This window comes from Spodoptera frugiperda, chromosome 24, assembly GCF_023101765.2.
Source record: "Spodoptera frugiperda isolate SF20-4 chromosome 24, AGI-APGP_CSIRO_Sfru_2.0, whole genome shotgun sequence".
Taxonomy (NCBI): domain Eukaryota; kingdom Metazoa; phylum Arthropoda; class Insecta; order Lepidoptera; family Noctuidae; genus Spodoptera; species Spodoptera frugiperda.
Window position 1 is genome coordinate 4,586,968 of NC_064235.1, and position 24,737 is coordinate 4,611,704.

General features: G+C 40.5%; 4 protein-coding genes and 1 long non-coding RNA gene across 5 annotated transcripts; 4 read left to right on the plus strand and 1 right to left on the minus strand.

The window, feature by feature from the left end:
- Positions 1-517: 517 nt before the first annotated feature.
- LOC118278910 (histone H3) lies at positions 518-2,638 on the plus strand. Its single transcript, XM_050703841.1, has 2 exons — positions 518-944; positions 2,181-2,638. Exons 1-2 carry the CDS (start codon positions 607-609, stop codon positions 2,497-2,499), a joined length of 657 nt encoding a protein of 218 aa, XP_050559798.1. The 5' UTR covers positions 518-606; the 3' UTR covers positions 2,500-2,638.
- An 886-nt stretch (positions 2,639-3,524) lies between these two features.
- LOC118278914 (uncharacterized) lies at positions 3,525-9,430 on the minus strand. The gene is made up of 2 exons (XR_007706927.1): positions 9,341-9,430; positions 3,525-4,017 (listed from the first exon to the last, which is right to left on the minus strand). It is a non-coding gene; the product is annotated as an uncharacterized LOC118278914 (long non-coding RNA).
- LOC118278896 (late histone H1-like) lies at positions 4,349-5,414 on the plus strand. The gene has a single exon (XM_035598303.2). The coding sequence runs from the start codon at positions 4,441-4,443 to the stop codon at positions 5,194-5,196; it is 756 nt and encodes a 251-aa protein (XP_035454196.1). The 5' UTR covers positions 4,349-4,440; the 3' UTR covers positions 5,197-5,414.
- On the plus strand, positions 6,759-7,349 carry LOC118278901 (histone H2A). The gene has a single exon (XM_035598308.2). The coding sequence runs from the start codon at positions 6,857-6,859 to the stop codon at positions 7,229-7,231; it is 375 nt and encodes a 124-aa protein (XP_035454201.1). The 5' UTR covers positions 6,759-6,856; the 3' UTR covers positions 7,232-7,349.
- Positions 8,274-8,959, plus strand: LOC126912260 (histone H2B). The gene has a single exon (XM_050703819.1). The coding sequence runs from the start codon at positions 8,351-8,353 to the stop codon at positions 8,723-8,725; it is 375 nt and encodes a 124-aa protein (XP_050559776.1). The 5' UTR covers positions 8,274-8,350; the 3' UTR covers positions 8,726-8,959.
- Positions 9,431-24,737: the final 15,307 nt, after the last annotated feature.

Consider the following 24,737-nt stretch of genomic DNA (forward strand, 5'->3'; position numbering starts at 1 on the left):
AACGAAGAGATGAAACACATACATAGGTAGATACTAAAACCACCCTTAAAACCGTAAAAATCATTATGAAATTATTAGTATGTTGACCGTGGAATTAATAATCAGTTATAGGTGTTGGTCGTTTTAAACAACTTCACTTGATTAATTAGTGCACAAACATTACACATATATTATTATAGGGTAGCTAGATCTATACTTATAATATTATTCACGTACGTTCACGTAAACTTACCATGAAAATTAGGTACCTACAATGGAATTATTGCAAGAGTAGTATATTACAATAATTATGTTCCGTTTAAAACATGATAATCACGAGAAAGAAAAATAAAGAAAATATAAAAGAAAAACAAATCAAATTTGGAAATTTTTATTTTTCGCGTATGTTTACTAGTCCCAGAAACGCGACGTCTAGAGGGAGCCACGAGCGAGCCGGCCGGCTCTCAAGCCCCGCCCCGTTCGCCGGCGCGGCGACGTCGTCTATATAAATAGGACCGAATATAGCGTGGCGATTTTTATTCTCTCTCCAACGTTCGTCCGGAGCGGTGTAGTAGATCCTCTTTCGTTCGTCTCTTAACTTTGCGATTTTAACTCGTACCTACCGAGATGGCCCGTACTAAGCAGACCGCTCGTAAATCCACCGGTGGCAAAGCCCCGAGGAAGCAGCTCGCCACCAAGGCTGCGCGTAAGAGCGCACCGGCCACCGGCGGTGTCAAGAAGCCCCATCGCTACAGGCCCGGAACCGTCGCTCTTCGTGAGATCCGTCGTTACCAGAAGAGTACCGAGCTGTTGATCCGCAAGCTCCCGTTCCAGCGTCTCGTCCGTGAGATCGCTCAGGACTTCAAGACCGATCTCCGTTTCCAGAGCTCCGCCGTGATGGCACTGCAGGAGGCCAGCGAAGCTTACCTGGTCGGTCTGTTCGAAGACACCAACCTGTGCGCCATCCACGCCAAGCGTGTCACCATCATGCCCAAGGACATCCAGCTGGCGCGTAGGATCCGTGGTGAACGCGCTTAAACAACAACAACAACGCGCAACGGCAACGACGACGACGGTGCAAGGCACGCACGGTGCGACACACACACGCACCGCCTGCATTGCCCGCGTTCTCGTCCGTTCACTAATAACAAAAGGCCCTTTTCAGGGCCACATATGCATCTGATTTTGTGAAGGTTTCTCAAAAACAGAAGTCAAAAACGTTACATATTATTTATACACACACACATACACCTAGATCCCCACTGTCTTCCTATCCACGTACCTATCTATGAATGAATGAATGAAAGAAATAATCGAAAATTGTTAGTTAGTATTCATCTGGCATGACTATACGATAGCGATAATAAACATGGATAGGCAGTCACCTAAATACTTATGACTATAACGCTATTATAAACAAAGCACACCAATAAATAATACGTAGTAATTATTAATATATTATAATATTGGATTGGATATAACATAAGTACTACTACAGTAGGGTGCGTTTGTTGACATTATTGATACCGATCATTACGTATAGTAAGTAACCTATGTATTGTAGTACGTACACAACAGTAGACAAGTATGTTATGTGTACACCTAGTTAGTGACTGACCGTCTTAGATTAATAAATTAACAGATTTAAAACGCTTTAGATATAATCATTCAGTCAGTCAGGCAGGCAGGCAGGGGGTTGCGACTACTGATCTATTTACATATGTTTAATTTAACTCATATTATAATACATAATTATGCAAGTACTAAGTTTACTTTAGTTAGGCTTATGCTTGTTGGACAACGAAGAGAGAGAGACAGGGAGAGAGAGAGAGAGAGACAGAGCGAGTGTTTGTGTGAGCTTTGTTAGTTAGTTTATTGACTAAGTAATCGTCCGACTAAGCTCTAATACCTAAACCTTTGCTATCCTCATTACATATTTCAGTCTGCTATTGAAAATTCTTAATCGTTTTTCTTAGTTAATCGACTGACAATCAAGCAAGTGCGCGAACGAATCGTCACCGACCAACCAGCGTTCTCCGCTCTCGCAACGTCCCCTCTCCCCGCGCACCTCTCGTAGCGAGTTCGTGTCGCGTACCCGGCTCGTGTATAAATACAGGCCCGCCGGACAGCGCCAGAGCCATTCTCGCCTGCGTTGTTCGTTAGCGTGCATCGCTCGTTTCGTTCGTTACACATCTTCTATCAATCAACATGACCGGTCGCGGTAAAGGAGGAAAGGGTCTGGGAAAAGGAGGAGCCAAGCGTCACAGGAAGGTACTTCGTGATAACATCCAGGGTATCACGAAGCCCGCCATCCGTCGTCTCGCTCGCAGAGGTGGAGTGAAGCGTATCTCCGGTTTGATCTACGAAGAGACCAGAGGCGTGCTGAAAGTGTTCCTCGAGAACGTGATCCGTGACGCCGTCACCTACACCGAGCACGCCAAGAGGAAGACCGTCACCGCCATGGACGTTGTATACGCCCTGAAGCGTCAAGGCCGCACCCTGTACGGTTTCGGCGGTTAAGCAGCACAGCGCTCCTCCGGACGCCGGCGGCGGCGAGCGCCGCCACCTCGCGGACTATCGCGGGTGGCGGCGGCCCACTCGTCGCGTGCGTGCGTTCGCGCGCTACGCATACAAAAAAAAGGCCCTTTTCAGGGCCGCATATGATTCGAAACTGATGTAAACGTTTCTCGATAACAGAATAGTCAAACAAAAACGTACACACACACATACCTACCTATCTACCTACCTATCTTTCCATCCAATAATCCACCCAATCACCTATACTTACCTACCCTATAAGATGATGACGATGATGAGTAAATAAAGTATAAGTAATGCCTAATATGCCCCCGGTATATCACAGTTACAAATACATATAAGTAGACACGTAAAAACTTGACTTACTTACCGTCTACGTACCTACATAACTTGCTTGATCCTCCTACATTTTCATAACGTTAACTAATAACTATAAATAAATGAATATACCCGTCGCTTGCTCGATTTCTTTCACTCACCGCTCGAGCCGGCGGCGGCGCCTCTGCTCCTGCTGCTGTGTCGGTGTCCGCCTGTAAATATGAGATTCAATTCAATATAATAATTTTATTGTAACTAATAATGTACATATATGTACGTATGTTTTCATCAAGTAAGTACGTTAAGTATTATGCGTATGTAGTTAGTTAGTTAGTAAGTAAGTAAGTAAGTTAATGAGCAAAAGCAGGCTAATAATACGCATAATACATACGCAAACGCACGCAGTAACTGTGAAACGAACACGCATCTAACGCATAGAACTGTCGCAGCTCATAGTTTGCGATCGCACAGCGTCCGTCGAGTCTATCTATCCAAGTACAACGCAGTCGATCCGTAGCGCAACTGCGTATGCTGTATTAATGATTGATCACAATATTATATCCAAGTTATTACCGATCTATCTGAGATGTTATAGTCAGTAGAAGTACTACTACTAAGGCTTACGACGTCTGATTACAATAGAGGTCAAGTGATTACTTACTTTGAATGAAAAAATTAAACAACATTCATGTATCTAAGTATGTATATTGTGGTATTTTATTATTCTACATGATGGTATATTATAAAATAATACATTATCGTATAGTAAATCAGTAAGTAAGTATGTACTTAATTATTAGGTTATTACGATTCGTTTATTAACAGGTACGTATAGGTACGTTTTAATGTTAGAGAGTGCAATCCGAGAGATCTGAGAGTCCGTCGCGTATCGTCGCCTGCGGGTGCGTGCAGCGTGCAGCGTGCGGCTCGCGAGGAGAGCACCCGGGACACCATCGACGACGACGAGGAACCTTCTTCGTCTCCTCCGGCGGCGGTCCAGCCGTGCCGTCTGGCAGGCAGGCGGTACGCGGCCGCCGGGCGGCCGCGGTGTTTTACGACGGTTCACTTTCAGCTCGATAATTGGGCCGCGAGACCGTCGAATATCGACGAATTGCTGTCGCGGCGGAAGCTCGATATCCTCCCCGTTGATACGTCGACCTCGACGCCCGCTACACGTCGATCCTATAGAGAAAATAACATTTTGAACCGGACCCGACCGACGCTCGGTACGCAGTCTCCGAAATAAAACACCGGCACGCGCCGATCTCGCCCACCACCCGCCGAACCGAGCCGCCCGGCGCCGCTCAGCTTCATGACCGACACCTCGACACCGTCCTCGTCCTCGAACCACCTAATTTTCCATTATTAAAACCGATTTTATTAGACGCGTGTTAGTGAAAACTTTCGACAGTTCCGACGAGAAAACGTTCCGCGACATCACTGCGCTCGTTACGGTAAAGTTCCGTGGTACCTTAGCGCGCGCGTTCCGACCGAGGGGATACTATAAGTGGCGACATCTAAGTCTCTATCGCACTTTACACTCTATCGTCGTACGTGACGCACGCAAGTCGTTGTTCGTAGTAAACATCATCATTATCATCTGAAATGGCAGACACAGCAGTCGCAACCGAAGCTCCGGCACCAGCCACCCCGGCGAAGAAGCAGACCGGCAGACAGGCGGGAGCCGCGAAGAAACCGAAGGCGAAGCCCACCCATCCCAAGACCTCCGAGATGGTGAACAACGCGATCAAGGAGATGAAGGAACGCAGCGGCTCCTCCCTGCAGGCCATCAAGAAGTACATCGCCGCCCAGTACAAGGTCGACGCCGAGAAACTGGCTCCGTTCATCAGAAAGTACCTGAAGAGCGCCGTCGAATCCGGCACTCTGATCCAGACCAAGGGCAAGGGCGCTTCGGGATCTTTCAAGCTCGAGTCGAAATCGGCCGCGGCGAAGAAGCCCGCCGGTGCCGCGGGTAAGGCCGCCGCCGGCAAGTCCGGCGCGTCCGCGTCCGCCGCATCGAAGGCCGGCGCCGCCGGCAAGAAGGCGACCGCCTCAGCGGCCGGCGCCAAGAGCAAGAAGGCAGCAGCCGCGGCCGCGTCTGCGTCGGCGGCTTCCGGTTCACCCGCGAAGTCCGCTAAATCGTCGGCAGCCAAGGACAAGAAGGCCGCCGCCGCTAAGAAGAAGCCCGCGCCCAAGAAGGCCGCCGCTCCCGCTAAAGCGAAGGGAGCCGCCGCACCGAAAGCTAAGAAGACAGCCAAGCCCCCGACCAAGAAACCTAAGGCGCCCAAACCCAAGAAGGCAGCCGCCGCTACGCCCAAATCGAAGCCGGCAGCGAAGAAAGCAGCCGCCGCCAAGAAGTAAACCGCTTGCTGCTGTTGCTGCTCTTAAGTCGCGGCGGCACGGTACCGACGCGGTGCGGACGGACGGACGGACGGAGGAACGACCGGACGACCGGAACGTGGCGGAGCCGATCGAACGCGATCACGCGCGTATGGCGGTGCGTGCATATTCACACATGCATTGCGCTCTCATTCGCGTTTACCGCGCTTAACAAGCGCACACCAAAAAGCCCTTTTCAGGGCTAACAATGTTTTCATGAATATTTGAGAAAATATTCGTTTCTTATATACAGAGAGTCAAAACAAAACAAAACAAACAAATCACCAATAAGAATGATTAGTTTGAAACAGTATTATAACAACCTTTAGTCGCCTATATGGATGGTGTACAATTGGATCGAGTACGTACGTAGTACGTAGGTATTACGAGTATAATGAATGAATGAATGAATGAAATGGGTATGTTTACGTTTAAGTAGGTACGTACGTACGTACCACATGTACACTAGACTAGACTAGACTAGTTTAGTTAGAACTTAGACAAGACACTAGTCACTAGGCAAGGCACTAAGTAATAGTGAGGTAAGTAAGTAAGTAACTGCTAAGTGCTAGGTACTAGGTAGTTACGTGCGTGCGTGAGGCGTTGCGTTTGCGTTGCGTTGGTTTGGTTAATGTAATGTAATGTAAATAGATAGATAATAACGTTATGGTATAGGTAGAATTTATGAATTGACCGAATATGAAATGATATGATATTATGATAGGTAAGTAGTACATAGTAATATTGAATTAAGTAAGTACGTAATTAATGAATAGGTATGATTGAGAGAGCAATGAGTAGGTAAGGTAGGTGTAGTGTAGTGTAGATGTATGTTGTAAATAAGAAGTACAAGTAGTAAGAGTAAGTAAGTAGTAAGTACGTTTAATACGTTCCAAGGTTTAAGGTGTACTAGACTAGACTAGACTAGTACCTAGGTATTGATAAGTATTGTTGTTGTGTCTGCGTGTGCGTGTGCGTGTGCGTGTGCGTTTTGTGATTTAGTGGTTCACGCGCGGAGGTCGATTGATGTTTAGGTGGCGATGGCTGGCAGAAGCGACCAGGTCCCCGTTGCGGCGGCGGCGTCAGCCGCCGCCGCGCTCGATTTACCCCCCCCCCCCCCCCCCCGCTTCCCAGCAAATGAAAGAATTGTAAAAAAAAAAAAAAAACAAAAAGCAACAACAACAAACAAAAACATAACATTGGCGAGGAAACCTTCCCTTCAGCGGCGTAGGGTGTTCGTATTTTCCGTCATTCCCGATCGATTCAATCGAATTGTTGTGTATTCAACTTCATCGCGTACCTACGTAGCTTTGTAACCTTACCTAGTACCTTAGTTTGCTAATGATAAATAGTTATCACAGGTTTTCAGAAGGCTCGCAGATCGCAGTCACGAACGAGCGAGCGAGAGTGCGAGAGATCGAGCGGGACGGGAATACAGAGAACGATCGCGCTTGCGCGTTTCGATAGCTCACTTCGCTAGTGGCGCCGCCCCACCGACGAATATCGTAACGGAGGGCGAGTATAAAAACAGCTGAACAAAGCTCGATCGCGCACACTCTGCTCACGATTCTCACAGTACGCGCATCGACAGCGTGTGATCTTTTCTCGTTTTGTACGTGTAAACAATCTAAAACTCTTCAATATGTCTGGTCGCGGTAAAGGTGGCAAAGTTAAGGGAAAGGCAAAGTCCCGCTCCAACCGTGCCGGGCTCCAGTTCCCCGTCGGACGTATCCACAGGCTGCTCCGCAACGGCAACTACGCCGAGCGCGTCGGTGCCGGTGCACCCGTGTACCTGGCCGCCGTGATGGAGTACCTCGCCGCTGAGGTCCTCGAGTTGGCCGGTAACGCCGCGAGGGACAACAAGAAGACCAGGATCATTCCTCGTCATCTCCAATTGGCCATCCGCAACGACGAGGAGTTGAACAAGCTGCTCTCCGGCGTGACAATCGCTCAGGGTGGTGTACTGCCTAACATCCAGGCCGTACTCTTGCCCAAGAAGACCGAGAAGAAGGCTTAAACATGGTGCGCTGAACGCAGCCGCAGCCGCAGCCGCCGCCGCGGTCGCAACAGAGCATCATGCGTGCACGTATCGCACCGCATTGCTCACAAACAAAAGGCCCTTTTCAGGGCCACAATATGATTCGTCGATACGCACACACTTACATGTGTGTGTGTTACATGACAGTTTCTATTTAACAGATCTATAGTCAAAAACGAACAAACAAAATATGAAAACTTTACCCTTCACACCCACTGCCGCTATCCTTTGACCTGTATCCCTATATTATTATATACTATAGGTACTAACTGCGGATAGGTACACCTATCTGCGGATAACTAAACACAACCACAATGAATGAATGAAAAAGGGGCAAATGTAACTCCTGTAATACGGTATGATAAAGTATGATCGATCCGACAGTAAGTATTAAAAAGAAAAAAGGATATTAACGATAGGTGAATAGTAATATAGTCGATCGCTATGTTATTTATTCATTTTATACATAATTGCACGCATGCGTAAGAAAAATAAATAATATTACATTATGATAGTAATCTGAGTGCAATGATTTTACTGCGATTATAGTACTAGTACTAGGATAAATTATGTAGAGGAACAGAACGAAAGTATTACAATATTATTATAATAATATTATGTGTATTGAGCGTAGATCTAGGTACAGACTTATGTACAGTCGTTCAGACTGTTCTGCGTTTGCGTTTCTGCGTCAAACTATCAAACTGATTGATTAATTAGAGCGAATTGTTTAATCGTCTCGTCGTTGTTTATTATGGTGTTTTTAGATTTCATTTTACCGGTATACCACACGGTGCAGACCACAAGTTTAGTACAAGCATCGTCAAGTTAAAACCCCCCCCCCCTCCCGCGTCGCAAACGACGGGCCGGCCCCGCCTCCTCGCCCCGCTCGCGATCGTAGCCGAGGGGACCGGGAAGCGCTGCGATTGGGCCGCGGCGCGCGTCGTAACGCTTCGTCGTCCAACGCTAACATCGTGCGCGGCCGGCCGTATAAATACGAGTGTTGTCGCGTCCCGGTTTTTACTCTGCTCCTGAACTCCGCTTCGGAAGCACGCATTCTCTCTTAATTTTTATCGATAAATCCTATTACTCACTACAATGCCGCCCAAGACCAGTGGTAAGGCCGCCAAGAAATCTGGCAAGGCCCAGAAGAACATCTCTAAGACCGACAAGAAGAAGAAGAAGCATAAGAGGAAGGAGAGCTACGCCATCTACATCTACAAGGTGTTGAAGCAGGTCCACCCCGACACCGGTATCTCCAGCAAGGCCATGTCGATCATGAACTCGTTCGTGAACGACATCTTCGAACGCATCGCCGCCGAAGCCTCTCGTCTCGCCCACTACAACAAGAGATCGACCATCACCTCCAGGGAGGTCCAGACCTCGGTCAGGCTCCTGCTGCCCGGTGAGCTCGCCAAGCACGCCGTCAGTGAAGGCACCAAGGCCGTCACCAAATACACCAGCTCCAAGTGAGCGCGGCAACTTGAACGTCCAGCCTCGTGTGTGTGAAGAACGCCTACTCGCGCGCTCTAATCACGCACGCAGGATGGCGGGACAAAAGACAAAAGGCCCTTTTCAGGGCCACAAATCAATTCATGTGATATCGTTACGATTCACGTTTCTATCTAACATTGAGAGTCAAAAACAAAAACGCAATCTTCTCGTTCAATCAATGAACGTAAATTAAATAAATATTACACGCACACACCTACCTACCTACCTACCTATCCACCTATCTACCTATATACTCACTGCTTATTTAGTATTATAAGTAAAGAATATAATAATATTCATACAGCAAAGAGACATGCATGCAAAGATCAAAAAATCAAATAAGAACACCTCAATGAGAATGATTATTTTAAACGCGACGAGTACAGCAATATAAGTAAGTATAATAATATTATTGATATTAGGAAAACGAAACCGCAATCAAACGATAATTAAAAGAAAACAAAAATCAACTAAGTTTTATAATTAAATACCGATTTATATGATTAACAATAAATTCACAGTGATAAAGCCGTATTTATTACGTTTATAATAAAATTACAAACGCCCAAATGGAAGTTATTAAAGACTGCCTACCTCAGATGCTGTAACTCATCACTGATCGCAGCTTAGTCTTCGATTGGAACCTGGAAACCAGGACATCCAGGATAGATTGCTCCATTTCCCCGAAGACGCGATTTCAACCTGAAATATTATATTAAAAAAGCATTAATACTTACTAAAAAATATACACACACAACGTCATCGCTTTTTATCCCCGAAAAGGTAGACAGAGGTGCACATTACGGCACGTAATACCGCTATACAAGGCACACCCACTTTTCACCATTTGTGTTATAAGTCCCATGTAATAGGGAGTGAGCCTATTGCCATATACCGGGCACAATTCCAGACTCCGTGCTACTATTGATAAATTTTCGAAAAACCGAAAAAAGCCCAATAATTCTTTATCCGACCCGGACCCCTTATCCACTCGACCAAGGAGGCATATGTTACAAAAAAATAATATATATTTGAACATAATATTGCGATAGATGCTACACCCCCAACAACTTGTGACACGTATGGTATAAGTACATACTAGGTGTATGTACTACGGTATATAAAAGCGCGCGCTTTCGCCCCGAACGCTCATTTATCCGTCAGTAACGCGACAGAACACATCTAAGCCGTGAATTTTTTTACATACGAAAATTTATTTTCATTGTCTATTAAGAATATAATCTTTCTCAATCCGGGAATACCAATATTAATATAGTGAAATAAATAATTGGAAAGGTCAAAATAGAAGCTAGATTAGTTTAAAATCTATTGCGCGTGTGTGTGTGTGTGATATTATTACCATCTAACTAGCTAGGGCTATCGTCATTGGGACTCGAGGTGGTCTTCCACAAGTCCGAGGCCATGTGCTTTCATGGCCGCGGGAACGCGCCACCTCCGGATGGGTCCCAAATACCGGCAGGAGAGTTACCATCGGCGTCGAGACGACGATGAAGTACCTAGGACTCGCTGTCATTGCAGCGGCAAATCCCCTCTTTGAGGAGTGGCTAGAGAAGCGCCACGGCGTCCTCACCTACCGCCTGACGCAGCTTACCGAACATGGGAGTTTCGGTAGGTTCCCGTTTCTGATTGGGCGAGAGGAAACGCCCGGGTGTCAACACTGCGAAGACCGCCCCTAGGACACGGTGGAGCATACGGTGGCGCTGTGCCCTGCGTGGGTTGAGCACCGCCGTGTCCTCAGGGATGTGGTCGGCGACGGCGACCCTTCGCGTTTGGCATTGGTTCAAGCCATGGTGCGGAGGGAACTGGAATGCCATCTCCTTCTGCGAAGGAGGTGACGAAGCGCGTGAGGAAACGAACCGCCTCACGCCCCAGCTGACGCAAGAGACACTCCGGGTGTCGACGATTGCGTGAAGAACCAGGCCCCAACGTACGGTGCATCGCGATCCGCGCGCGCCTGCGCGCCTCAAAGAGCCAACAGACAACCACAGATGGGGCCCAGTAGGGCTGATGCCTGATCCGGAGCTGCGGACTACCTAGCGGATTTACCGGGGCTCCGACTCGAAAAGCAGGAGTAGGAACGGGGTGGTTTTTAGTCAGTAAGAGTCTGACAGTCCCTCTCGCCCTGCCCAAGGCGGGAGAAGTAATTGGGTGATTTTCCCGCCTTCAAAAAAATTGTGAGTATGATAATGGCTGTTTTTCCACCAGAGATGTGTTATGCTGCGTTGCTTTCTATGCGTTTGGCTTCCACCAATCGTACTCATTGGGACACATAGCCTACTGTCGATACATAGCATACTCGAGCTGCGCATCTTCCTCGCATAGCGACATAGCTTAGTATCAGTGGAAACGGTCACATAGTTTCACAGCTTAGTTATTACATCTTCGCAGCATAGCTACATAGCACATTTCTGGTGGAAAAGTTCGTTACTGCTAGTTCAAATATTCGTCAAAGCGTCGGCAGTTCCAAATTGGTAAGTTAACATAAATATTAATTATTTATTAGGTATTTATATGATTTTATTATAACTTTCGTGAGACATACTAAATTGATTATTATGTTATCGGCTTACTCACGTAACTGTTTGACGAGGAACTCGACTCGATAACATAATAGTTAATTTAGTATTTATATGTATCACGTTAATGAAATATTGTTTGTTTATGTTCTATAATAATATTCACAGTCTTTGCAGTGTTATTGAAAATTCAGTTTGGCTACCTACCACCAGATGGCGCGAGAAATAGGTACTGGTAATCAGGAAATAATATCTTGAAGATTTGTACAGGTATGTAACTAATATAGCTTATATTTTTTGGATATAGTAATAAATATAGAATTAATTTTCTGTTTTACTATTTAAAAGGTGCGGCTGTGAAAATTAGGGAGTATGGGGGTTCAAAAATATCTAATATTTATTATAAATATCAAAATAGCAGATATTTTTTATATATATCAAGTTTAATACATATTATCTATCTTGTATGAACATCATATTTATAATATTATTATGATATTAATAGTTAATAGTATCAGGTGCATAAAATCAGATAAGTGAATCCATAACATGAAATCTTCTAGAATCTCAATTTTGTATGATATAGAATCTAGATCATACAAAATTGATATATTATATCACAAAAAGTCGTTAATTATATATGATGATATACATCTTTGATATTATTTAAATTAACTTATTTCTATTGCTTACAGGTCACTACACCGTCCATTGGTAAGTCATGATGTGGCCTATGATGCAGAATGCTTGCTCATAGCAGCCTCTACCCTCAGGACTTGAAGACACCCAAGTTATGCACTACTGGACAATAATATAAGACTCAGGCAAGGAATTCCATATTTTTTAAAAAACGTTACCTATGATTTTCTCCTGTATCGTGGGTGCGTTTACAAACATACAATTTCATATACACATGACACCCAAACCTGATACAACAATTTGTGAATCGCACAGAGTTGCTCAGTGCAGGAATTGAACCAGTTACATGTGGCTTGGCCGCCGATTACCCAGCCACCGCGCCAACCATGCAGTCATTCCATTCCTTCAATATCATATGACTTTGAACATCATCCAATGACTTCTCCCGCCTTGGGCGAGGCGAGAGCGAGTGTCAGACTTTTACTGACTCAAAACAACCCCGTTCCTACTCCTGCTTTTCGAGCTGGAGCCCCGGTATGCTAAGCAGTCCGCAGCTCTGGATAATATGTATGGTTGGTTTTTAAGTATTTATTTAGGACACTTGGCTACAATCTCGTCTGGTGGTAAGCTATGATGTGGCCTACCTACCTAAAAGCATAATTCACTTGGGACTTGAAGATATCCAGGTAGCTTTCAGGAAACATAGGCTCTGGCAAGGATTCCACACTAACAATTCACATCAAGTAACTCAATGTGAAAATATATAGAATAGAATCAGGTGTTACTTTGCGGAAATCCATGCTACACTAACAATACAGTAAGATTTTTAGTTTTAATTCCGCTTATACATGTATTTTTAACATGCGGCGTGCAGCACCGCCCTCCCGCCCGCAATTAAATGCTCATGCAGCAGGGGTGCAACATAAAACACACACATAACATGCAATATACCACTCGACTTATTATGTGGATGTTAAAAAATACATGTATAAGTGGAATTAAAACTAAAAATCTTACTGTATTGTTAGTGCCGAAGTGAAAAGCTTTATTTATTTGAATAACTAGCTACTCTCGCGCGGTTTCACCCGCACTGCTCAGATCATAAAGTAATATTTTATAGCCTATAGCTTTCCTCGATAAATGCCCTATCTAACACAAGAATTATTCAAATTGGGCCAGTAGTTCTACGGGGAGGCCTTTGTTCAACTGTCTTCTGATGGTTATAATGATGGCCGGTGGCAAAGAAATAATCAGTTTTATATAATACTAGTAAACCGGGTGAACTCTGTTTCTTCACTTCTTCACTTCTTCACTTCGGTATTTCTTATTTTCCTGTTGTCCTCAAGGTTGCTTATCTCCTAAATTTTTTTCATTTCTATCACTTTGACTGAATTTTAGTTTTACATTGTTCTCACATAGTTGAAGCAATCGAAACAATGTAAGAGAGAATTGTATTGTGAATCTGATTGAAAAAGAGTAACCTATGGAGTTTCTTGCTTGTTCTTCTCCATAGGAATCTACACTTTGGAACGAGCAAATAGAGCAACTAGAGGACTGACCAACAGACAGAATTTATCAATATTATTATATTTGATTTGTCGTTCAAAATTGCATTCCCGGTCTATTTGAAATAAATAATTTTGACTTTGACTTCCTACTTTTCTCCTAAATTTTCTTTGCTATAAACCTCATGGAGCCTTTCCACAAACCTTTCCAACGAATACAAAACCGTGGAAATCGCTTCATGCGTTCTAGAGTTATACCATCAGGAAACCTGACTTATCTTTATATTATAAAAATATTATAAATCTAAATTTTAATTATTCATTTAATCTTTAATGAACACAATACAATATAATATATTAATTCATGTACATGAAATACAAAATGTTTTTTAAAAGAAAAAATAATTACCTACTTGACTGTCTTATATTGTCTAGTTGTCGCGGTGAGTCTGCAGAAGTCCTTCATCACGGTCTGTCTTCAGCTCCACGGGTCCTCACGCTGCTCTTTCCGAAGCTCGTCGCGTGCTGCCAACTCGAGGCACCAGGCTGAAGCCGACAGCCACAGCTACTGAAACATGGTAGTAGAATGTTATTATATTTCTATATCAAAGTCAAAATCATTTATTTCAAGTAGACCAGGACGGCACTTTTGAACGTCAAAGCAAATATAATAATATTAATAACGTCTCTCTGTCGGTCAGTCCTCTAGTTGCTCTAGTTGCTCGTTCCAAAGTGTAGATTCCTATGGAGAAGAACGAGCAAGAAACTCCATAGGTTACTCTTTTTCAATCAAATTCACATTACAATTCTTGCATTACTATGACCAAATCGGGAAGTTTAGTGTGAGTTTGCTTTACGTTTAAAGTAATAATTATCATATCAAAATGAACGCTGTAATAAAAATTTGAGCTTGTATGTAGGACAACATTGTAAAACTTTAAAGATGTAGTTTAACTACTCGCCCCTAGGTGGCGGTAGTGGCGGTGACGCTAACAGCTATTCACTCGGCACAATGTAGGGATTGAATAAATTATATAAATAAGATTCATATCTTAATCATTTAGTTATAAATTAGTAAAATGACTGACAGTTTCTTAAAAATTGCGATTAACCGTCAACGACGGACGGAGCTTTTCCTCAAATCTGTGAACTTTGATCTCCATGCGGCTATCGTATCGAAGCTTGAGAATTATTGACGGGAAATTCCATAAGAAATAATTCAGTAATCGTCATAATTATGTCGACTGTTGATAGTCAAATTCATAAAAAAAAACAACGATATACCTATGGTCGAATTGAGAAACCTCCTGTATTTAAAATTGTTTAAAACTGCTTGGTAGAGGCCACGTCTCATAGATATCAAACAAGTAGGTACATAAATTGTAAAGGGTTAGGAAATTATATTTGTAAGGAATATGGTAAAACACTAAGGATAACACACAGAGAACACTAGGATAAAACACCGACCCAACAAATCTATGAGAACAAAAAAAAATAACCTGATAAATTCGCCTTTGCTGAACAAAGGAAAAGTAGTATTAATATCTTTTTGCTATTTTCGTATAGGTACCTAATTAAGTGTGGTGTATGATAAAAGGTATTATGCTACTATATGGGATTCGTAACGTAGGTAAGTGAGAAGCAATTATAATAAAAGTATTAGTTATTTCTACCGGTCTTCGAGCTAGCAAGATTCAAGAAGCATTTTACTAGATGTGTCTAAACTAATACCAATAAATATAAGTTCCGAAATGAAAGAATTGTAGGTCTTATTTATCGAGAATCTCAGTGTTATTATCTAATATATAAAATAAATATTACAATGTTAGTTACCGTACCTACTCCTCCGAAATGGCTTTACCGATTTTTACCAAATTTTATATGATCGTATTCAGTATGTCTGAGAATCTATTACTATCTATTCCCTAGAAATAATTTATAAGGCAAAATAACGTTTGCCGGGTCAGCTAGTTACATTACATAATATGTAAAAGTAATTCTAAAGTTCTAGTTTTATATCATAAAACTAAAAAGTACTTACCAAAATAAAATTAGGCTTCGAACTTCGATGTGTTTCGACCAACGCTGAAGCGTAGGTATCTTGGGCACGCCGTAGGTAAAAACCATTTTCTTCACCACACACGAACCAAAACCGCGCTAAATAACACACAAAAACGTAGTACTACACGTTAACACTGTATAAACAATATTTAAAACTTAAACAATTATAATAAACTTAATTTTAAGTCGACTCTACATAGATACGTACTTTCTTCACGAAACGATATCTCACTTCTGTACGAACAAAAAACACTTTTTTTCCACTCCAAGGTATAAAAACACGTAATTAATTAATAGTTTCTTTAATATAATTAACTTTTGCTATGCGAAAAGAGATCGTTTGGTATACCAACTCGTAATTTGAACTCGGGTAGCGCGGAGATACGTCGACAACCGCTTTTGACGCCGGCGAGCGGGCGACTGAGGTGGCGGGCGGGAGGGACGCACGCAAAGCACACTGCCGCACACACACATACACCGCTCTTTGTAATGCTGGGGCCACACTAATGTAATATGCCATTGATTTTGAAAACAAATGAACGATTATGAACTTTAAATGTTCGTACAAACATCAATTATCGCCATAATCAAATGGCATATTCCATTAGTGTGGCCCCAGCATGAGCTGAAATTACAACTTATTTACAGTCGAAATAGACAAACAAAGACAAAATAACTAAATTCTAAATAGTTAATTAATCTATACTAATATTATATCTATACTTAATATTATAAAGCTGAAGAGTTTGTTTGTTTGTTTGACTACTGGTCCGATTTGAATAATTCTTTTAGTGTTGGGTAGTGCATTTATCGAGGAAGGCTATAGGCTATAAAACATCACGCTATGACCAATAGGAGCCGAGCAGAGCGGGTGAAACCGCGCGGAAGTAGCTAGTATAAAAATAAGTCGGATTTTCCTTCCTGACGCTATAACTCCAGAACGCACGAACTGATACCCATGGTTTTGCATTCGTTAGAAAGGTCTCTAACTCTGTGATGTGAGGTTTATAAAATAAGAGAAAAGCAGGAAAAACTGGGAAAATAATTGATGGCGAAACGGAGACGGTTTGCTAGTAAAAGGATAAAGTTAAATAACTCTCACGTAGTCTTCATTTTTTCTGTTAAAATACCTTAATTTCCCTTTAAAAAGTAAAAAATAATAAAAGAAACTTAATCTTAAAGTACCTAAGAATGTACTAATAATTCTAAAAAAAATACGTCGCGTTGGGGGACCGCTCCTAATTATTTCTTACTTATCTACGATTTGTTCATAAGTATCACATGCTTGGTGTTAACATTAAAGTAAATTGATGTTTAAGTACTTAACTATAACGCAGAAATTAGAAATATAACGGTGCGGGCGGCGGTGTGCAGTCCGTATTCATGCGGTCCCCCAACGTGACGTATTTTTTTTTTAGAATTATTAGTACATTCTTAGGTACTTTAAGATTAAGTTTCTTTTATTATTTTTTACTTTTTAAAGGGAAATTAAGTTATTTTTTGTCGGGGGTTTTTTAAATTTTTAATTTAATTTTTTATTTAATACTTTTTATAGGTAGGTTAGGTTAAGTTAGGCTTAGTATATTACATATACTTACTATAATTTCGATTCTTGTTAAGGTAAAGATTACATCTAAGGTCAAGCTTGTTCGCTTAAATATTTTTTTTTTACCTATTAATTACTAGTTTTTTTTCTATAAGTAGGCTAAAGATTACATTGGTGTCAGATTTTTGTTTATAATAAAACGTTAAATTAATTTTTTTTGAATTTTTGTTATTAAATTTTTAATTTAATTTTTATTTTTTTTAATTTTTTATTATTTTTTTTATTTTTGTTAATACGAAAAAATAATATTTTTCAATATATTCTTTCAGTGCGGTTTAATTTGAGACCCCATCACAGTATATTTGCAGACCTTTGGCTAACCTCCCCACTTTCACCGCCCATAACTTTAAAACGGCTTAACCGATTTTCATCAAACATGTCTAAAAACACTCGCACATAAGTCCCCTTTCATACGAAAAAAACTAAATTGAAATCACTGCATCCGTTCGGGAGTTATGATGCCACAGACAGACAGACAGACAGACAGACAGACAGACAGACAGACAGACAGACAGACAGACAGACAGACAGACAGACAGACAGACAGACACGTCAAACTTATAACACCCCTCTTTTTGCGTCGGGGGTTAAAAATACATAGTTTTTAAGTTCATAAGATTGAAAATCCTTTGAAGTATGATGACATCGACACGATAAAGCGACTGATTTTTTAGAGAGTTACCTATAGCTTATTTACTTATCTATGTATCTAAGTAAGTGTGGGAGAGCCATGCTTCGGCACGAATGGGCCGGCTCGACCGGAGTGATCACCAAAACCCGACGTGAGGCAACGCTTGCGTTGTGTTTCGTTGTATGAGTGAGGTTACCGGAGGCCCAATTCCCCCTTTCCCAATCCCTGATTCCCGAACAAAAACCCTTAAATTCCTAATCCCCAAAAGGCCGGCAACGCACTTGTAACGCCTCTGGTGTTTCAAGTGTCCATGGTCGGCGGCGATTGCTTACCATCAGGTGATACGTATGCTCGTTTGCCTTGTGCCGTGTTTTATTAAAAAAAGAAGTACTTAGTGCCTCACAAGTAAGTGTAAGTAAAATATGCTGGGGGTAAACGTGATGACGTCACACATTTGGTTCCTTTTGTACTACTTCCTGTCCGCCATCTTAGGGGGGCGGGGCCTTCTATACCAGTAGCTAATCTATTACTGATCTATACTAATATTATTATATACTTAATATTATAAAGCTGAAGAGTTTGTTTGTTTGATTGTTTGTTTGTTTGTTTGAACGCGCTAATCTCAGGAACTACTGGTCCGATTTGAATAATTATTTTTGTGTTAGATAGCGCATTTATCAAGGAAGGTTATAGGCTATAAATCATCACGCTACGATCAATAGGAACCGAGCAGTGCGGGTGAAACCGCGCGGAAGTAGCTAGTCTATACTATACTAATATTATAAAGCTGAAGAGTTTGTTTGTCTGTTTGAACGCGCTAATCTCCGGAACATCTGGTCCGATTTGAATAATTCTTTTAGTGTTGGGTAGTGCATTTATCGAGGAAGGCTATAGGCTATAAAACATCACGATATGACCAATAGGAGCCAAGAAGAGCGGGTGAAACCGCGCTGAAGTAGCTATAATTTGTGTTCTTTTATTTTGTATTAAAGATTAAAGATAATTTTATTGTTTTAGTTGTTTATTTTAATAGCATTTAATTTAAGTAACAAACCTGACGAAATATAATAATATAACAAGACTTACCCTGTGTTTTAATTTACTTCTCATAATTACGTGTTTAATTATTGGTTTTAAGCTGGGAATCGTAAAATATAGAGTTTGAGGCAATGCAAACAAGTAATATTTCATTATTATGTTATCGGCTTAATCACGTAACTGTTTGACGAGGAACTCGACTAGTTTCAAGCCATGCTAGAGGCTCATATTCATAAGCAGCTTTACTTAACCCAGACCTTAGCAATAGTTTTAAATACATAATCATCAAGAAATAGTTTAAGTAATCATTAAATGTCTCTGAGGCCTTGTGATAATGACTTTAGAAATTAAGTAAAAAGTAAAGTAAATAAGCACTTACTATCCATAAATCTTTAGGGAACAGAGAGTAAAGTTCCCTAAGAAAAGGAGGATCTTCCGACCAGGCGAGGTGATCATGCCTGGCGGGCTTTCTGCCCTACTGTTGTTCGTTGGGATTTTCTATTCGTGTTATTCTAACCGCACTCAAGTTCACTCAACACAAAACGATACAATAAAATGTTACACAGTAACGAAAAGTAAGTCTGTTTGCTTTGTTAGTTTCATAATGACTTTAATAACAATGAATTAAAGAAATTCTACTCGCAAAGACTTAAAGAGTTATAAAGGTTGGCAGATAACTTGGCAAGATTTTGTTATCATTTTTTTCAAGAAAATTACTTTATTAACTAAAAATACGCGGACGCGGACGTTTTATAGTCAGCGCAACGTTGCCGCGTCTGCGCACGATACTTGTGAGGATCAATCCCTGTGCGATTGGCGGATATTTCTTATTACGCCGGCTCCACACGTTGGCCCCAATATTGGCCCCAACGCTATTCATCCAACGTGTGGATCTAGAAAATGGCATTGGTCCCAACGTTAGGGCGAGCGTTGGTAGTTGGCCGGCTCGTGTCGGTTTCATCAAAGGAATCTGCGCCAACGCTCGCGATCTGTCCACACGTTGGCGCTTTGCTCAGTTCTGTTACAACACGCAGCGAGTGCATACGTCGAGCGAGAATGGCTTTCTCATCCACAAAATCGTCACCGGCTTGGACATAACAAATATAAATGTGCACTCATCATTACTATAAACGCGCTCAGAGCAGTTTCGATTTCTGTATCGGACATCTTCACATTGGCGTTGACGGGATAGAACTAGTTTATTAGCCAACGTGTGTACGCCTCACCGAGTTTGCAGTCCAACGTTGGTACGAGCGTTGGGACCAACATGTGGAGCCGGCCTTACGGTATATTTATATATTATATTTTTTATGACCTCTGAGTTTGTTTCGGCATTTCTTCTCAGAGTAGTCGGATAGGAAATGCCGGCCTCATCTAGCTATTTGAAATATTGACGTGTAAAAGTGTTATTTTATAACCTATTTACAGAAATAAATATCATTTATCATTTATTTAAAAAAATAATTACCAAGTTACGTACCGAAGACTACCTATAACTGCTTGAAATTAGCACTCGCGCAACAAGAAAACACATTCATCACGTTACCACCGCCAACGACACCAACCGCTTCCCACGTGGGCGAGCGGGCGACTGAGGGGAGATGAGGCAGCGAGCGGGGAGAGGGAGCCCCTCACTCCCCTCGGTTTTTGATCCCTTCAAGCCCTTGGGGCGGGGCCAAAAGGCGTGCCGCCACAACTGAGGGACTGTCGGCTGTGAAAGCTTTTTTTATGTTAAACTAGCTTTTGCCCGCGACTTCGTTCGCGTGGAATAGTGACTTCCGGCAAATTTTTGGTTTTAACCACATAGATCCCGATCTCGCGGGATCTCTTCAAAAATGAGATGTGGAAGATATTCCAGGGAACTCTTCAAAAATCAACATAATGAGCTCTGCGTTTGAATTTAATAGATGTATACTCACTTAGGGCATTGAAAAAATAGTTTAAAAACGGACTTAAACTAACTTAAAACTAAAGAAAGCTACGAATTACGAATTAATAACAATTAAAAAAGAAACTATATTACAACCTATCCTCTATGCTATAATAACCAAGCTTAAACTAAATAATTTAAAAGAAACGACTTAAATCTAATCTAATTAATTTATAAATTAGACTTACAATTTTATTAAAAAAACTAACTACAGTAACTACTAATAATCGATATCAAACTAAACACCTACGTTAAATAGTTTAACCAAAAAACCAGGAAAACCCAACAAATAAACTTATTAATTGACAAATACAACGAAACCAATTTAGAATATACGAAACAGCAGGACCACTACAGACAAATAATCATACGACTGATAATACACTTTTTCTACGATAGTACCGAAACGCTCGGCCGATACCCAACCAAATGAATGTAACGAAACCATAGCGCGATCTATTTCGATCCCAACGCCATCTATCGAGGATAAAGACAACTTGGATTATTTATTTATACTCCGTTCGGGCATTTTCTTTGTACTAAAAGTTTAATTATATTGATATTATTTTTTTCATACCTTTTTACTATTTATTTACTTTTTTCGATGAATTAAAACAATAACATGAACCGAAGTCGTGTAACGATCGACATAGAATTATCTATACTCCGTTAGAGCATTTTCTTTGTACTAAATGTTTTATTATATTGATATTATTTTTTTCATACCTTTTTACTATTTATTTACTTTTTTCGATGAATTAAAACAATAACATGAACCGAAGTCGTGTAACGATCGACATAGAATTATTTATAAATAATTTATTTCTTATTTTTATTTTTTGATTTTTGCAATAAAAATATATCTATGTCCTTTCTAAGGTTCTAAACTATATCTGTACCAAATTTCAACCAAATCCGTCAAATAGTTGCGGAGATTAATGGTATAAGCATAGAATGTTCGACGTGATACTTTAATTTGACATAACTTTTTTATTTATGAACCGATTGACATGAAACAAACACTAAATGTAAATTTAAGCATCCCACAATACAATGTGATAGGGGTGAAACTTCTAAACCGTTAAGGCTGAGTACTACATCTAATTTTATCGACAAAAGTCGAGGGTCGGGGGGTCCTCCTAAAAATTATGGCTATTTTAATTATTTTTTTTACTTTTTTGATGTCAAAGGTTGTATGCGTCGTAGAAACAAAAAAAACGACAAACGGTAACTAATAACCTTGGCTGACTAATGCATTACTTTATTCATATGTTTGATAATGTTTTGGTGAGAAAAAAATTATTTGTGAATTATTTTTACCGAAAAAATCACTATTTTCCAATATTTTCAATTAGGGGTGCAACCCCTCATATTATTATTTTTGTAGATAAAATTAGATGTAGTACTCAGCCTTAACGGGTTAGAAGTCCCAAGCCTATCACATTGTATATTCGTGAAAACCGCATCCAACTCGGATCAGCCGTTTCTGAGATTAGCGCGCACAGACGAACAGACACACAGACAAACAGACAAACAGACAAACAGACAAACAGACAAACAGACAAACAGACAAACAGACAAACAGACAAACAGACAAAAAAAGTTAATTACATTTTTGGGTTCGACATCGACATAACAATAACCCCTGCTATTTTTTTTATTTTTATTTTCAATGTACAGACAGCACTTTTCTACGATTTTATTATATGTATAGATTATTTTTTGATTTTTGAAATAAAAATATATCTATGTCCTTTCTAAGGTTCTAAACTATATCTGTACCAAATTTCAACCAAATCCGTCAAATAGTTGCGGAGATTAATGGTATAAGCATAGAATGTTCGACGTGATACTTTAATTTGACATAACTTTTTTATTTATGAACCGATTGACATGAAACAAACACTAAATGTAAATTTAAGCATCCCACAATATATTCGTGAAAACCGCATCCAACTCGGATCAGCCGTTTCTGAGATTAGCGCGCACAGACGAACAGACAAACAGACAAACAGACAAACAGACAAACAGACAAACAGACAAACAGACAAACAGACAAAAAAAAAGTTAATTACATTTTTGGGTTCGACATCGACATAACAATAACCCCTGCTATTTTTTTTATTTTTATTTTCAATGTACAGACAGCACTTTTCTACGATTTTATTATATGTATAGATGGGCCGACGTTTGGCCGCTATCTCGCCTGATGGTAAGTGATGATGCGGCCTACGATGGAGCACGTCTGCCCATAAGCAACCATTCACTCGGCTTTTATTCTAGTCTAGTCATACGCCCAAATACTAAATTGCTTTTCAATTTTAAGTTGTACTTAAATATCGTGCTATCTCTGTCATTTTATAAAGAATTGATAGGGACAGAACTAGTTTTGAGAGCGTCTTAAAATTGAGTAAGTAGCGTTTGAGTATTCAGACATTACTGCCACAGAGTCATTTAATGGTTACCTAAACCATCCCTTAGCAATCGTTTTCGATACAAAATCGTAACTAAAGACTAGTTTAAGTTATCATTAAATGTCTCTGAGTGCGGCAGTTTGACTTAGAAAGTTAAATGTATGTATTACCACAGGTATTACTTCAAACATAGAGCATAGTTTTATTTGCATACCTTATATACTTACCTTACCATAATTGCCAATCTTATACTTATTTTACCACAGTTACCAACCACATACATTACCAGTTACCACATACCTCAAGCAATACCAATTATCAAGCGATATTTGACTCTCTGTTAGCAAGAAACGTTGTATAAAGCATTGTCTTGAAAAAGACAGTTTTACGTTTTTGACCACTCCCAGAAACAGGATAAAGAGAAACGAGAAACATCGCAGCGGCACCAGCATTGTTTTCACAACACCGCGCCGTGTGTGGTTGCTTCGAAAGAAGCGGTTTGTTGTCGCTTCGAAAAAAGCGGTTGGTTTATGCATTCTTCACTATACCTTCCAACGAAAGTCAAAGTCAAAGCATTTATTTCAATTAATCCTAAATAAGGCACTTTTGAAACGTCAAATTGAATTGTCCGTCAGTCTGTCCGTCAGTGAAGCTAGGCGCTCGTTCCAAAGTGTAGCTTCGAATGGAGAAGAACGAGCAAGAAACTCCATCGTTATTCTTTTTAAAAGAAGTTTTACTAAGAAGAAACCCTAACTAATAGGACACCATGCTCTCCTACCTAGCTCCTAAAATTGTTTAATGAACCAACATGCTTTCATGTGCGCCTAAACTTCATGATCGAATTACGAAGTGTTAGCAAGCAGGTATATTAAAAATATGTACTCGTATGTAGTTTCTATTCATCTTACGTTATGGTAAAAGTAATGATCACGATGTTATATCGTATCTTCAACTATAAATAAAATAAATTATATAAGTAAGTCAAAACAACGCCTCTGCCGGCGAATAGCGTGAACTAATAATAAATGAAACTCTTTTGACGTATGGCTCGCATGCGTAGATGGCGCTGCGAGCGTCACCAGAGCGACATTATTATGATTGAATGGATAAAATATTTAAGTTAAGCTGTGGTACATTTCTACATCTTAGCACCGTTTAGTCCGCCTCTGACTACAGTCCAAGGATTGTAATAGGTATTTGTAGTGAGAACTTGTGTTTCTTTTATTGGAAAAATTAATATTTATGGTTGAAAGTTTTGTAGGTTGGCTAATAAATAGAAAAAATAATTTACTTTATATACTTTTATTGTATTTAAATCCAAAAGCAAAAATCATATCACATGAATAAGTAACAGGATTAGCCAAATACCAAATAAACAGAAAAGCGCCTGCTAAAAACTAATAAGCAATAATTTACGTTTACACAGTGTATCTGTTAACAAATGAATAGGCATAAGTGCCTATTCATTTGTTTTTTGTATTTTTTTATAATAATCAAATTATATTAAGATATAATTTGATTATTATAAAAAAAATGGGTCAAATACTTAAGGGATTATAAAAAAATAATATTTAAATACTTTGCTATGTAAAACACACATTATTCAATAAAATTATTTATTGAAAATAAA